At 40.3% G+C, this 16,821-nt stretch overlaps 1 protein-coding gene across 3 annotated transcripts in view; it reads left to right on the forward strand.

Annotated features, from left to right (window-relative positions):
- The first annotated feature begins 484 nt into the window (after positions 1–484).
- The window catches only part of SLC39A12 (solute carrier family 39 member 12), a 65,333-nt gene continuing 48,996 nt past the window's right edge, over positions 485–16,821 (forward strand). For all 3 annotated transcript variants that reach the window (XM_087815865.1, XM_087815866.1, XM_087815867.1), the window contains exons 1-3: positions 485–745; positions 8,029–8,310; positions 14,811–15,018. In XM_087815865.1, coding sequence (XP_087671991.1) covers positions 485–745; positions 8,029–8,310; positions 14,811–15,018 — 751 coding nt within the window. The remainder of the gene's footprint in view (positions 746–8,028; positions 8,311–14,810; positions 15,019–16,821) is intronic.

Consider the following 16,821-nt stretch of genomic DNA (forward strand, 5'->3'; position numbering starts at 1 on the left):
TTATTTTCTTGTTAGTTTATTTACATATTTCAATGATCAGGACCACAAACCATTGGGAGTTTTACTTAACAAGGAGATAAAATGAGGGTGTTTCTTGTCCCGGGTCCTAAGACTTATACCACCTGCAGAATGAACAGAGAAACTTATTTTCTTAATTTTTGACTCTAGGTTTAGTTCAGAGAGAGGCACTATAACAAAATTCTTGACTTTCCTACAGTTTGAAAGTCTACAACCACGATAGTTTCCTGGTGTTTGGGGTCAGAAATGACCTACAGACCCGGCCCCCCGTTGTTCAGAAACAGCTTGTCATTGCAAATCAGCTTAGCCACCCAATTAATGAATCTTTTCAAACATGTTGTAGGCATAATAATTAAAGCCTTATTTTGCCCTTCGAAACAGAAATTCCTCTGGTTACAAGTTCACACCGTGAACACTAACCCACCTACGCCATCAAAGACTGACTCCAGGTAAAAAAAGAGTGGAAATGTGCTTTTGGACAAGGCTCTCAGTATTCTGGCTGCCACTGTTCCTTCTCTTCAGCCTTGTTCCCTCTACTGAGACAGAAAATCCCTCCACCCAGGACAGCAGCGGCACTTGGAGTCCTGGCCAACTGACAGAAGTACTCCGAGTTCTCTCTGCTGGCGACCACCCACCCCTGAACCACTCAAGAAGCCTCATCAAAACATTGTTGGAGAAAACTGGCTGCCCAAGGAGGACAAATGGAATGCAAGGAGGCTGCAGTCTGGTTAGTGCCATAGAATGGGATCAGGTACCAGGGCATGTGCAAAAGGGAGCAATGGATTCCCTAGCCCCTTCTGTAAATTACAGTCAACGGGAACCTTCCAGAAACCAAGTGCGCAGTGCACTGTAACGTAATACTCCCCCCCATTTGGGAGACAAAAAGTCATTCAGCGTTCTGCCTAGAGCATTTAAAGACAGGGAGACTTTTCTTTTTTATTAAAATGGCAATGTTTATGTAAGCATTTCTAGAATCCTCCAGCAGGCTGGGAAGTATTGGTTTGTGAGTGTGTTCAGTTCTCTGTTCTTTCTGATTTACTAATCCCTTTTGTGAGTTTGCAGTGAACTTGTACATCATTGGTTAGATAGATGCTCTCTGTCTCATGTTGAATTTTTAAGTACTTTTTCCTGGATATAAATTAGCATTTTCTAATATTTTGCATGGTGGGTAATGAACTGGATAATCATCTTCTTAAAAATACAGAATCTGAGCTGGGGAATAGAAGTACCATGTATGAAGCTAAAATGAGGCCTAGGGCACCTGAGGTCCAATTCCCAGCCTTCTCTTAGTCTAGCAAGTGACTCAAACCCTGGATTTACACCAGTGTGACCGGGGCAGATTTCACAAAATACCCCTGTGGGGTTTCCTCTTCTAGAGATTGAGATTGAATTTGCATATGATGGAATTTTAAAGAATTTCTGCAGGCTACTTTAATGTAAAATCAGCATTAGTGTGAGCTCAAAATGTCCCTACTAGGGTAGGTGGGTGGAGTGGTGGAGGAATTGACAGGAGCAAGACCCATGTCTTAAAATAACCACGAACAAAAACATGAATCACCATTCCTTTCCTGACTGATGAGATTCTTCCAAATGAACTGGCAAATAAATAAATAAGTGAAGATGCCAAACAATCAATAAGAGAAGCAAATAACTGCCCCCCAAAGTAAATTTTGGCAGACTTTCTCAATCCTACTTGGTTCTTGGGGAAATATTTCTGCCAAGTGCTTTGCTTTTCATGACAGAACAGTCTTGCTCATAGAATTTTTCTCTGCTCTGTGCAAACAATAAATAATTCGATAATTATACTATTCCCAAGGGCTCCCAGAGAAAACATGTGTTCTAATAGGCAACTCATCTGTGATGACATTAATTTATATATATAGCAACATAAGACTTCCCACTGGAAATAAGTAGGAGTCATATCTTATTAAATTCCTCTGAGACTTTGCTTCAGGGAAATGTTCTCTAATGATGACATGCCTTATTAAGGCTGGTTGAATATTAGTTTAGCTAGGGGGAATGTCAACATGCAAAATCATTTTGCACTTTTTGGTTCCTGTGACATTATTGAGAGTTTGGCTAAGTTAGCTTCCGTTTGAATTAGTTCCATTTCTAGGAAGTAAAACACTGTCTCTAATAGTTCTGCTCTCTTGCTGCTGCTATTTCTCTTTGGATGAGACTGAGGTTAAAAAAAAAAAGATGAATTTCAGATTAATCTTCTCAGGGGGCTACAGTTCATTTGAAGGAGCCACGAAATCTCCCCGTGTCATTCTTAATAAGTCAGGGAGAAACAGTGTCTGTTGATTTCACAAACATCCACATCCTGGTGCAAATCACAGGAATCAGTTGTCATTGAATTTTTTTTGTCTTTTTAGGGAGTTTGTCCACTGAGAGGAAACATTCATATTAGAAATTTTGTGCTAAAAAAAAAAGGCAAAAGGGTGAGTTTATTTTCCCAAATATCTGAAAAAAGAGGAAAGGGGGGAGGAAAACAGTGTTCCCAATTTTACTTCAGGCCTAGGTACAGATTGAATACTTTTAAAAGAGAAACTGAAGCATTTGAGAGCACTGTGCATTTAAAAATGAATTTATTCAAGCTGCAGCCTTTGAAAATGGATAGTCTTGCCTGATTGTGGCTTTTTCTTTTTTTAATGAGAAGGGTCAGAATGGAGTTTTGATGAATTTAATGAGGGATTAAGTAACTCCAAAAGAATAAGTTCCACTTCAGTAATAATGAAAACCGTGACCCTACATGGGTTCCAGGTGCAGCGAAGGGAAAGGAACCTGGTGGTGTCTGAGCCAGCCAGCAATGATCTGGCACCTTCCAGCTGTCGGGACGTGCAGAACCTCAGCTTTCTCACCTGTAGGACCAGGGACCAAGGTGGTGTTTCCTTCCTCGGGCTGCTTTCTGTGGGGACCACATGGCCATGTAGGAAGGAGCTTGGACACAGGATCTCAGGCTTTCCCTGCCCCCTGACATTTCCTGTACCTCATGGAAATGTCCCATCCCCCTGTCCCAGGGACACTGGAGCAGTGTTTGTGGGTTACCTACAGTGCTGCTGAGAAATGAGACATGCCTCAACACCCCTCTCCTGCTGGTCCCCGGCCCCCCTCAACTGTCCCTGGAGCTTGGAGTTTCTAACCAAAATCTCCAGGCTATTCTCAGACCAATTCAGGGAACAGATTCTTTACGGATCTGCATTTAACTCACACCCCTCCCTCCATTTATCTAACTGTCGAGTGAAAAGTGTGAAAAGCATCAAGCTTTATCTTGTTTACCTAACAAGTTTATCTTAATTCTTCTCAGTTAAGACTTTTCTTTTTGGCAGTGAGAAATGCCACTAAATCTAGAACAGGCCCACACAAAGCTGGTGCCTGCCATCAGCTGACATCCTTTCTGATCTCTGTTTGGGAGGAATAAAGAGAAATACAACTTCCCTCTTGTATTTTATAGTCAATTGTTAGCATCGCCCTACCCCTCTAAAAAACACCACCTTATAAAAATCTAAGAATTTAAAAGAGGTTAGTAGGTTTAGTCATAATTCCAAATCAAATTCTAAATATCTTTCAGCCTAAAACCCTTAAAGTTGATCCTGCAGGTCTGACAACTGCTTTGTTCATGTAGAAGAAGAAAGATTTCATGTAGCTTTTCGTCACCGAGGCTTTACCTGGAAGACATAAACAATGAACGAAGCTGAGTTAGGGGAAGGCAGTCTGATTGGGCTCCGGAGTGCTACAGAAGATAAGTGCCCAATATCTGAGTAGTCCATTTAGCTTAGTAAGGAGGGCTTCTCACATTTTAAACAGTCTTTTCCCAAAGTTTGGGCAATTTTTAAAACTAATTCCCAGAATCTGTTACCCCCTTACACCTTACGCCTCCACCTGATAACATTAAAAGAAAAATCAATGGATTATTCCTGAAGGAATTCATTCTCCTTTAACAGAGTTATTTCACTGGAGTCAGAGCTTTGGACAGATCTTGATGCCTATGGGGTGCCAGTGTTTGCAAAATTTTACTAAACATCCTTTACAAAACTCAACTGAGCCACTGAAAAAATGTAACAGCTAAAACTTGTGGTGATGAACTGACAATTCCAGTCCCCCCACAACTCCCCTCCCCACAGTGTTTTTTGTCACATCCATGCTCAGAAGGAAATTCACATTTTCTTTTCTTTTTTTATAGTACATTTTAATGTTCTCCAACGCCAATCTTTTATTATTTATTTTTAAATATATCTTCACTGATTTCAGAGAGAGAGAGAGAGGGAGAGAGAGGGATAGAAACATCAATGATAAGAGAGTCATTGATTGGCTGCCTCCTGCACACCCCCAACTGGGGATCGAGCCCACAACCCGGGCATGTGCCCTGACCGGGAATCGAACCGGGATCTCCTGGATCCTAGGTCGATGCTCAACCACTAAGATACCCCGGCCAGGCTGGAAATTCACATTTTCTTACGTTAGCTCTTCTGATGCTCCCTACGACTCCTTTCCTCAAGCCATTACCTTCTGAATTAAGGGAACTTGTTTAAGATTCAAATATCACAAAAGAGCACAACGTTTTCAGCCCATAGTTATTTGATTCAAAGTCAAGCTTCCTTTCAGCGGGCTTAAAAAAGGGGTAGGCGACATCTGTTTATTCAAGATGACCAAAAGCTCTAGTCTGACAAAATGAGCTGCTTCCACAGCTATTTAAAACTTTTAGGTCATAAACAGATTTACTTTCCAAGTTGTATGCTTTTTATAAACCATTTCTGGAGTGAACGTCTGCAGGGTTATAGACCTTACCCTATTCTCTGCTGCCCCAGGTCACACCCCTCCTATTCCAGCCCTGTAAATACACAAAGCAAGAGCACTGAGGAGGAGCTCAAGTGGACAGGGCCTCAGGCACCTCGGCTGGGATGATGGATGGACACACACACTGTGTGCTGCCAACCAGGCCCTGGCCACATGGGCATGGTCTGAGGGCCTCCTGGAGGTCCTGTTCCTCATGCTCTGGATGTTCTTCATCCTACCTACCCGGCCCTGAACAGCCTGAACAGCACTTGGAAGTCTATGAACATGACCTCATTCAACCCTCCGGTTGTAAATTATTCTCATTAATAGAAATTAGAGCTTTACCAATCTGCTAGCCATTTCATTGACCAAATTTCTTCCTACTAAACAGGAGGGAGAGAAAATTATTGGGTGAGGGGCTGCATAGCAAGTAGGTAGGTGGTGGGTCCACAGCTTATCTTCTCCATGGCACAAAACAATGGAATAAAATCTATCATCAGCAGAGCAGGAATTAAGATTGGTCAGGTGCTATTAGCTGTGTGGCTTTAGGTATGTTACTTACCCTCTCTTACACTTAGTTTTTACATATGTTGTAGGTATACCTCCCTCAGATGGAAAACATAATTTATACTTGATTCTGTGTAGTATCCTTGCATACTGCATATAAATGTACCCACTAATTCATTATGCATTAAGTAACTGGGGAATTGGTATTCTAAGTGCTTTACTCTATGCAGAAATATTTGGTGGATTTTTACATAGACTGTGGGGATTTTGGTTTGGTTTGTTTTTTTTTGTTTAAAATAATGAAATGAAGTCCCCACCATCCAAAAAAGTAATACCTGACACCTTTTCCAGAACCAATTAGACTTATACACTGAGCAGTGCCTAGATACATAAGTGCTTAGCACTGCCTTGGACACATGGCTTCTAATAACTGGTAGCTAATACCATCAATAGTTTGGTTTCAGGTTATTTGGTAAAAAGAATGTCTTTATTACACCTGTTTCCACTGATTCACCTCCGTGGGTCTTGGTGTGATCCGTGCCAACAGCAACCAACCCATGGACTGTTCTCGTGGCCTACATCAGGAAGAGAACCACCGTGCGGTTTCAGTGATGAAGCTTAATATTCATCTGAAGAGTTGGTCTTGTTGGGAAGCCTGTCCCTCTGTTTGCTGAGTTCTAGTCCCTTGCAGTTGAGCTGGGGAGAGAGTGGAGTCTGTGGCTAGTGAAGGTGTGATTAATGCTTTCCTTTGGAGATGGCTGACATGTTTCTTTGTGACTCAGACACTTTATATCAGATGTTACCAGTGGGAGGCACAGCAGGCATGGGATTAGAACCACCCAAACTGCCACCTCAGAGAATAGTTTAAAAGATATTGTAGTAGCCTGGTCAGAGTGGCTCAGTTGGTTGAGTGTCGTCTTGTGCACCGAAAGGTTGCCAGTTCAGTCCCCAGTTGGGGCACATATGGAAGGCAACCAATTGATGTTTCTTTCTCACATCGATGTCCCCCCCCCACTCTCTCTCTTCCCCTTCCTCTCTCTAAGCATGTCCTCTGGCAAGGATTTTAAAAATATATATTGTAGTAATATGATACTGTAATTATAGTGAGGGAGTGGGCAGAATGGGTGAAGGTGGTCAATGGTACAACCTTCCAGTTATAAGTCTTGGGGATATAATGTGGTGATCACTGTGCAATATATACAAATATTGAAACATTATTGTTATATACCTGAAACTAATATGTTATATGTCAATTATACCTCAATTAAAAAAAAGATATAATAAACTGTCCCACAGTGGGGCAAATTCCTCTGGGGCTCAGGCCTTGTATCCCTTGATGCCTTCAGTCTGAGGCTGGTGCCCTGTAATGGGCTGCTTCTGGGATCTTGGGGGAATTCTCAGGAGCTCCCCAACTGTCTCAGGAAAGGCAGCCCCTGTCTTGCTGGGAAAGCTTCCCCTCAACAACCTCTAGGTCTATCTTTTTCCTCAATGTTCCGTCACATTACCCCAAAAACCTTTTGCCAGATTAAATGAGCCAGGTGTCTATGTATAGGCCATGAAATGAATAAAGCATCATGGAAACATTTTTAGCAATACTCTTAGGTAGGATAAAAGGCAGATGGCATTCATAAATTCCATTTTCACCTTCTAAGTGCCAGGCATTGTGCTAGATGCTGAGGCTGAACTGTGCACAAAGCAGACAAAGTCCAGACTTAACGCAACAATTGCCATCAAGGGGAAAGGGGGGAAAAACAAGAAGATAATGTAATTTTAGAATCCTAGTGCTATGAAGAAAATAAAAAATGCTGTGTGCCAGGTTTGCCACCAGCTGCATGTGGCTCTTGGGCACTTGATATGTGGCTCATTTGTATTGTCATATACTGGTCACTTCAGAATACATGTCAAAGACTTAGCATGATAAAAGAATGCCAAATAGCTCATTAATAATTTAAAAAAAATTTTAGTTACATGTTGAAATGACTCAGTTACACATAGAAATTTCAATAAAATATATTACGAAAATTAATTTTACCAGTTCCCTTTTACTTTTTAAAATGTGGCTACTAGAAAATTTGAAATGACGTGTGTGGCTCATATCTGTGGCTTGCATTCTGTTTCTATTGAACAGCGCTGTGCTGGAGAACACAGGATTGCCGAGGGGTTTTCAGCTTCGGACAGTGTGTGCTGGAGACATCTATGAGAGGGTGGAACTTTAAGCTGAGACCAGAGAAGCGAGGGGAACAAGACAACCTGAGAGATGGTGGGAAAGAGCTTGGTGAATTGACAGAAAAATCACAGAGGCAGAAGCTTGGTGAGAAAGGTAGAGAGAAGTTAATATAAGGTAGGGGAAGTAAGATAGGCAGGAGCCAGACAGACGAAGGAGAAAATTATAAGGAGCTTGGGTTTCATCCTAAATGCAATGGGGCATTGTTTTCAAAGGCAAAGAGCTTGTTTAATTCAAGGTATCAAATGGACAACTTGTGGCACTGTAGCTGGAGAGAGAGAGACTACTCTTAGGGAATAAGGACTTTCTGGGGGGGACATCATCGTTACATAAACATCCAACCATGAGTTTCTTCTTTGGATCTGACTATTGGGCCTTCCCACTTTCCCCTCCTACTGATACAGTTATAAACAGTGGAAACTGTGGTCATTAGTGTCCTGGGACTATTTGTTAACCTTTGTTTCTGTTTTTGTCTTTGGTTTTTGCCCTTTTTTTTTGCCCAGTGCTTTGAACCAGATGCCCTGTTGCTAATAGCTGGAGGAGATTTCGAAGACCAGCTCAGAGAGGAAGTGGTCCAGAGAGTTTCCCTTCTTCTCCTCTATTATATTATTCACAGGGAGGAGGTCTGCTCTTCAAAGCTCAGCATGAGAAATAAGGAGTATGCATTTTACCTGCACAGCCTCCTAAGCCTCAGGCAGGATGAAGACTCCCACTTCCTTTCACAGAACGAGACAGAAGATATCTTGGCTCTCACCAGGCAGTACTTTGACACTTCTCAAAGCCAGGTAAGAAAGGCAAAATCTCTAATGGACTCTGCCACTAAGATGCAGTCTCAGAGCCTTATTTTTCATTAATTATTTGTTGTTAAGACATTCAAGGACCTCTAAGAGAGGTAAGTATTTGTGTGTTTTTAGACATGGATGTTAAGACATGGACATCATTTAAAAATCTGAGTCTAAAATGGGAAATGTAGTGATAATTATTATAAGATGAATTTGAGCCAGAAGTTGGGTGGGTGGGTGGGTGGGTGCGTGGGTTGGCAAGCCAGGTGACAGGGCAAATCTCTTCTCCTGAGCCCCCACATTGAGCACGGAAGTAAGTGTGACTTACTGCTTTGGATCAATCTCTAGGGACTGACCCTTAGTGGTCAGGGAACTGTGTCTATTTACCTTGCTTTCTGGCCAGGGAAGGAGAAGGCAGACCAGTTTGAGAGAGATAAATTTATTAGTGAATTTACCAAAGAAGCAGCTTGTAAAAAGCATGATTCATGACAGTCAGCACAGACGGTATGTCTTTTGTGACTTTCAATTTGCGCTGCCTACGTTCGGGGATCCCTTCAAGAGCTTTTCTTCATTCACAGTTCCTACTGTTAGGAAACGGGCCCCTGGTCTCTTTCTGCCTTCATTACTATCCCAGCAAAAGCTGGCCTTCCAATTACCTTTCTTCTTTCCTCTTTGCAGTGTGAGGTTTCAGTAGATAAAGTTCTCTGATCATAACAAAGATTTTCAAAAACATTTTTTCTGAAAAATCTAGCTGAGAAGCTACCACGACATTTTGAAGAGTGTGAGGAAACGTGTTTGTCTCTTGAAATACTCATTGACATGTGTCTTAGCCTGTTTGAGCTGCTATAACAAAAATGTCATAAACTGGGTGGGTTATATACAACAAAAACTGTGAGGAATCACAATTTTTGATGGTGGTAAGTCCAAGATCAAGGAGCTGGGCAGATTCAGTGTCTGGTGAGGAATTCTTCCTGGTTTACAGATGCCATCTTCACATTGTATCCTCACATAATGGAAGGGGCAGGAAGCTCTCTGGGTACTTTTTAGAAGGGCACTAATCTCATTCATGAGGGCTCCACCCTCGTGACCTAATCACCTCCCAAATGCCTCAACTCCTAATACCATCACATTGGGGATTAGGATTTCAACATATGAATTTTGGGGAGACACAAACATTCAGACTGCGGCAACATATATAAGTGAATTTAATTTTTGGCCTCAATTCTGTCTTTTAGGATCCCAAAGGTATCAGTGCAATCATGCTGCAGTTTAATGTCCAGCAAATATGTCTCCAATTTGCTGTAAATAAGTTTAATTTCTCTTGTTACTGGCAGAACAAAAGGAAAAAAATTTTACTAAGGACTTTGTGAACATCACTTCAGTAACAAATTTCATGAATCTCAAAATTTGACCATATATATATATATATACTTTTATTTCTAATCGAGAAAATAGGGTTTCTTCATATAATTCAGTTTTGGGCTTTTTGCTTGTTTGTTTGTTTATTTGTTTTTTGCTTTAATAAGGAGGTGTTCCTACATATTATTTCTTCACTGCAACATCTGATTGATTCAGATTAGCCACTAAGATTTTAGTCATCCAATCTGTTACAGCCTTTTGATGCAGATTAAATGGAAATGGAAGCCCTGCACTTCAAAAGCAGGCGATGTGTGTATATTTAATATAGATTTCCGGTTTTTCCAACACTTATTGCATATACCTGGGCTTCCAAGTGTTAGTGAGATTAACCATTCCTGGAGCAGAATAAAATAATTCAATATTATGTGTAGACCTACTTTATCCCTCTATTCAGTCAAGAAGAATTGAACTCTTGTTGAGTCATAATCCTTTGCTAGGCCTTAGACCAATTATGTCCTGTAGGAAACCACTGTTTCCAGTTCCCAGGAAGGGTTCTTTAGCCCATTCTCCTGGGCTGGGATTCCTTTAGGAAGTCAGTTAATTCAGACTTTAACAGGAGGCCTGTTGGCACTTCACTGCAGGAAGCTGCTCTCTCCAACTAGAGGGTGTGAGGTCACAGAAGGTGCTGGCAGACGAGGCTCACCACTACTAGCATATCCAGCTTTTGACCTGCACAGAACTCAACTTCCATAGGTCAAGCCACTAATAGCTGCTCCAGGTGTGTTTTAACCAGCTCCCCAAGAGAAACAACTTTACATCATAGCACTCTAATCCAGCCATCCTCTGCAGTAGCCCAGAGGGTAAAGGTCTCTCCCCTTCTTCATTCTCTTTTGTCCAACTACTCAGTTTTACCTTCCAGACTCAATCTTTTAATGCTCACACCTCTCTCTGTTCTTCCCATGGTTTGCCTTTTCCATGGTAGATGAACAAGGATCGAACCAGTTCTCCACTAGCCCTGCCTCTTATATGGGGGATGGGCAACATGACCACATCCTAAGCAATGGTGGTTGGAATTCTTTCTCCCCAATGTCACTTTGAGACTGTTAGTCTTTACAACCTCTGTGAAAAAAGCACACCTTATGAGGTTCATACTATCTGTTATTTCAGCTTATTGTTTTAATCCATGGAACTTCTGGCTTCTTCAAATTTATCAGAAGTTTGGTTACTGACTCATCCTTTCTGTTTGCTCTCCACCACAGTGATGAATATGCTCTTGCCAAGCTCAGCAATTACAAACTTAAAAAAAACAGATAGCACTTTTCACTCTTTGTCCTGTGTCACAAGAATGCAACATAGACACAATAATCTTCTCTTGATTCCTCTTTTGATGAACCTACATCTCCTTCTCCTTATAACTGAGCTTCTTGAGAGAACTATCTGTCTGTCTTCTCTCTCATTCTTTATTCCCATACATTTTATTTTATTTTATTTTTTTTAATCCTTATCTGAGGATACCCTTTTCCATTGCTTTTCAGAGTGGAAGGGAGAGAGAGAGAGAGAGAGGAGAGAAACATTGATGTGAGAGAGACTCATCAATTGGTTGCCTCCTGTACACGCCCTGGTCAGGGCTGGGGATGGAGCCTGTAACCGAGGTGCCCTTGGCTGGAATCGAACCTGGAATCTGTGGGCTTACACTCCGACCACTGAGGCAAACTGGCCAGGGCTATTCCCATACATTTTGTTTCTCAACAATCTATGTTCTGCTTTTTGCTCTCACTTTTGTCCCATCCTGCCTCCATGAAACTTTGTTTGTTTGTTTGTTTGTTTCTTTCTTCTTCTTCTTATTTTATTTTTTACTGTTGACAATATTACAGATATCCCCCATTTTTGACAGACCCATGCAAAAAATGGAACTAGACCACAACTTACACCATACACAAGAATAAACTCAAAAAGGATAAAAGACTTAAATATAAATCATGAAAGCATAAAAATCCTAGAAGAAACCATAGACAATAAAATCACAGACATCTCACTGATTTTCTACGATACATCTCCTAGGGCAAGAGAAACAAAGGAAAAAATAAACAAATGAGACTACATCAAACTAAAAAGCTTCTGCACAGCAAAAAAGAAACCATCCATGACACTTTCATTCATTGATTTCTATCATCCCATATTTCATGTTTTCTTTTTTTTGTATTTCCATCAACCCATATCTCCTGGTTTTCTTCTCACTTGTCAAATATCAAGTTCCTCTGGAAGATACGCTTGATTTGCCATCCTTTAAATCTTGGTGTCCTCCACGGCCCCACCTTCAGTTTTTCCTCTACTCACTCTGCATACTCTTGCTGAATGATATGCTCTTGTGGACTCATGCACAACTAAATACTAATTGCTTTCAATTCTGCTGTTGGCCCAGATTCTTCTTTTGAGCCATAGACTCATATATGCACCAAGCTGGGAGAAATCTCCATTTGGATATCTCCCTGGCAGTTGAAACTCATTGTTAAAATCTAAGGCTTATTTTTATCCCTGAACCTGTCCTTTTTTGATGTTGCTTATGTAGCTCTTGAAACAGTCTCTACTTTGGTTTCTATAACACTGCACAGTGCTTGTTTTCTTTTTCTCTTCCTCTCTCTGGTCCATATTTTCACCTATATAGTTTCTAATTTCTCTGTGCAGCTTTTAAGCATTAGTTTGCTCTAAGGCCTGATCTCAGATTCCTATTATTCCATATGCTTTCTCCAGGCTAGGGCAACCATACATAGAGAGGATTCACAAGAGTGTATCTCCATTCCAATCCTCTCCTCTGGATTCCAGACCCATGTATCCTACATAGCATCTTTTTTTTTTTTAAAGGATATTGTAAAGGTACTTCACACTTAACATATCCAAAATTAAAGTCATAAATGAACCTGCTCCATATGTTTCTCAATTAGAAATTTCTTTTTCTAAATTTCTTTTCCTTTCATGTCTAATCCATCTCCATGTCCTATTGCTGTTACTTCCTGAAGATCTCCTTAACCTGTTGGCTTTTCTCCATTACCATTATTGCCATCTTCTACCTGGACCATTGCAATAGCCTTCTAACTGTACTAGTAGTTATCAATTTGAGACTGTATCTAATATTTATATTCTCCACCATGTAGCCTGAGTGGACTTATCAAAATACAAATCCAATTATGTAACCCCCTTTCCCATCCCTTGCTAAAAATCCCCCTTTGGCTTCTTATTGATTTTAGGGTAAGGGGCAAACTCTGTTACCTGCCAAGAGACCAGCTTTCAGCATGTTCACCTCACTCTACCTGCTCTAACTACTACCCTCCTTCCAGCCTGTCATGTTTGCCATCATCCCTCCTGCCACAGAAGCTTTGTCCACACTGTCACTTTTGTCTAGAACATTCCTTTCTCCCACTCCTTCAGGTCTGTCTGTGTGTCACAATCTCAAAGAAGCCTTCCTTGATCTGTCCGACTAGGTCAAATAGTTGTCTGTTTTTACCCTCCTTGTACCATGTGCCTCTCCTTCAAAGCTATTGCCACAGCTGTCATATTTGATTACATTGTTATTTTATTAGCAATACTAAACTTTAAGCTCTAGGGCAGGGAAAGCTTTTGGTTTTGGTCACCATTACATTTCCAATACCTAGAAAAGTAGCAGACCTATATTGGGTATTTAGGAAAAATTTGGGGGATAGCGGATAGAATTACCATTATATAGTTGTCAAAACCAGGGACATGAGTCATTAACTATGCACTCCTTCCAATTTTCTCCAAGTTCTTTAGTCTACCTTCATAATATTCCTCAGGTGCATCTCCTTTTTTTTCATCTCTAGCTCTACTATCTTAGATCAAGAAATATCTTGGACTAATCAATAACTTCTTAGCTAGACTTCCTGCACTTAAATTCTACCACTGTCTATCTATTCACTACTTTGCCACCAGAGTAATATTTCTATAAAATACCTTATTGTATTATTTTTTTGTTTATATCCTTCAGTGGTTCCTCTGAAGTCTTCAGGGGAAATTTTTTCATAGCATTAAATATAAGGCCTTTCTTGATCTGGGTCTTGTCACCTTCTCTAGCCTACTATCAGGTGGACTCCTAGACTCTGGGAACAACAATAATAGTAGCTGAGATTCGCTGACTGTGTCCTAAATGGCAACTACTATCTTGTTTTGCATGCACTATCTCACCTAACCTTAATGTTGGATGCCTTTTCCCTTTTTACAGATAATGAATAGGAAGGTTAGCAAGGATAATCATTTTGCCCCAGTTTACCCAGTTAGAAATAGCAGAGATAGTATTTAAGCTGTATCTGCCTGTCCCAAGTCCTATGCTATGGAACTTGCTTTGATGATATAAAAGTCCCATCATCATCCTGGGTTTCATTCTATTTCTACGTATTGAAGAGCATAGGCTGTGGAGTCAGATCTGAGTGCAAACTGGAACTCCGCCTATTATTGGTCAGGTGATCTGTGAAAAAGAGTTTTGGGAGAATGAAAAGACAGTGTGTATGTAATAGACTTAGCATAGTGTCTGGCGCATGGTAGGCACTCAATAAATTCTTAAGTAAATGAACAGGACTGTTATTGGAATGCAAGGTAAAATTCAAGCCCTTCAGGTGCTCATATCTTAAATGAGGAAAATTGCTGTATACATGGAAAAGGTCCTACATCCTATGTCCGATGACCTATGGTAGTTCAAAGAACACAGACACTATGCTACCTTTGATTTGTGATCGGCACACATTGAGCTCGAGACTAAAGGCAAGTGTGAAAGGGGATGTGCTCTGTGATGGTACAAGGCAGCAGAGCCAGTGCGAAGTCAAGGTCGAGAAGATAGATTTGAAAGTCATTACTGCAGACTCTACTTGAAGCTGGAGAGAAACAGTCCACCAAATGAAAGGATGTAGGCAGAAGACACATCTTTATGGGAGTAATAAGAAACACTAGATAAACAAGTATTTTATAAATAGAGGTATAACCCCGACTAGAGAACAATGGTAGCCATATTTCCACAAACAATTTAATCCTGTTTTAGATGAAGAACTATTCCTTGTCCTTGGGGAAATCCTAGAGACCTTTCAATCAAAATAACTTCAGAGGTTAAAGTGTTCTTCTTACTTTGTATCTGTTTTCAGTGTATGGAAACCAAAATGCTACAGAAAAGGTCTGGAATACGAAGCAGTGATGGTGCTGATGAAAATACACTTCCTCAGTTGGCAGCAACGATCATTGCTTTGTCTCTTCAAGGTGTTTGTCTGGGGCAAAGAAACTTACCTTCCCCGGACTATTTTACCGAATATATTTTCAGTTCCTTGAATAGTACGAATACTCTTCACCTATCAGGTAAGGATGTTTTTCATGAATTTAACTCCAAGTCACACCTATTAAATAAATTGTGCCAAAAGAAAGACTGGCGCTTTTCTATGACTAAATTTGTTTAAATACATTTTATACACCATTTTATCTTAGCGTGTAGTTAGATAGCTCCAGTGGCCCTCTTAAGGCAAACATACTATGATGGTATTTATGTGATGCTGGAGCAAAAACACAGACTCTGTCCATGTCAGTGATGATGAAGTCATGGATGTAGAGCCAAAGGGAGGGTTTTTAATGGTCTACCACAGTACTAGCTGAACACTTTCCTATTTAGTACATAGTGCTAAGCCAGAGGTGGTAAAATATTGTGTAGTATGATTAAATACTAGGCCAAATGGTGCAAAAGCATTGGTAGAAGTCTGCTTGTAACCATACAAGTAAGTCATTTAATTTTAAATAAAAGTAATATGAAATATCTATTTTGGCTACATTCATGACTGCCAGATATTTGGGGCTCCAAGATGAAATGGGATGCCAAGAATAGAATCAGAATATCTGTTTTGCACATTTCTTTGTTCTTGACAAGACATTAAAAGTGAAATGACTTATTTTTTTTAATCTGCGTCAAAATGCCCAACTTTGCACACCAAGGAATCCTGGCGTGTTGCATAATAGCTGGTCTTGCTGCCAACACACTTCCCCTTGGGAAGTCACAACATAAAGGGAGATATGAATTTACCAAGGGACCAGCAATACCCTCATGATCTGGATAAGGCTCCCAGTTCTGAAAGAAGGGATTAAGAGCAGGTAGCCATAGAATTCAGTGTCAACATTTCTCTGGACATGTTTGCACAACAAATTGAATGACAGATATGTTTTTCTACAATTTATTTGTATTTTCTGTTAAGACGAAAGTTTAAACTGTTACCTAGCTGTTATAACTAGGAAAGAAGCCAGGGAAAGGCATGTTATCCTGAGGATAATTTTGATAAGGGAACTAGAAGTTGAGAAATTTTAGCAGTAGATTTTCCATTTCAGGGGAAGGCATGCAATGATTCCACTTTTCAAGTAATGTAAAAATCTATGTGACTGGAAGGCATGAACACTAAGAAATTGGAAGAGACATCAGATCACAATACAAAATGCAGTTAGAGGCAAGCCACGCTGTAAGGTCAAGGCCAGTTGTTTAGATATCAGTCATCATGAATCCTGGTTAAAAACATAAATAATTGTTTGTAAAAGATGTTCAAAATTTGGGCAGAAATCAACTTTTTTTCCCCTAATCCCTTAACCTTTTTCAACCATCCTCCCAACCCTCCTCCCATCTGGCAACCATCAAAATGTTCTCTGTATCTATGAGTTGGTTTCTGTTTTGTTTGTTCATTTATTTTTTAAGATTCAGTTGTTGATACATATGTATTTATTGCCATTTTATTGTTCATATTTTTAACCTTTTTTCTTCTTCTTAAAGAAGACACTTCAACATTTTGGGTAATACTGGTTTGGTGGTGATGAACTCCTTTAGCTTTTTCTTGTCTGGGAAGCTTATATGTGTACATTGATTCTAAATGATAGCTTTTCTTGGTAATCTTGGTTGTAGGTTCTTGCTTTTTATCACTTTGAATATTTCTTGCCACTCCCTTCTGGCCAAAATTTTCTGTTGAAAAATCAGCTGCCAGTCTTATGGGAACTCCCTTGTAATACCTAACAATTTTCTCTTGCTGCTTTAAGATTCTCTCTTTGTCTTTAACCTTTTGCATTTCAATTATGATGTGTCTTGGTGTGGGCATCTTTGGATTCATCTTGTTTGGGACTCTCTGTGCTTCCTGA

The sequence above is a fragment of the Miniopterus natalensis genome, chromosome 1 (genome assembly GCF_054644295.1).
Source record: "Miniopterus natalensis isolate mMinNat1 chromosome 1, mMinNat1.hap1, whole genome shotgun sequence".
NCBI classification, from domain to species: Eukaryota; Metazoa; Chordata; class Mammalia; order Chiroptera; family Miniopteridae; genus Miniopterus; species Miniopterus natalensis.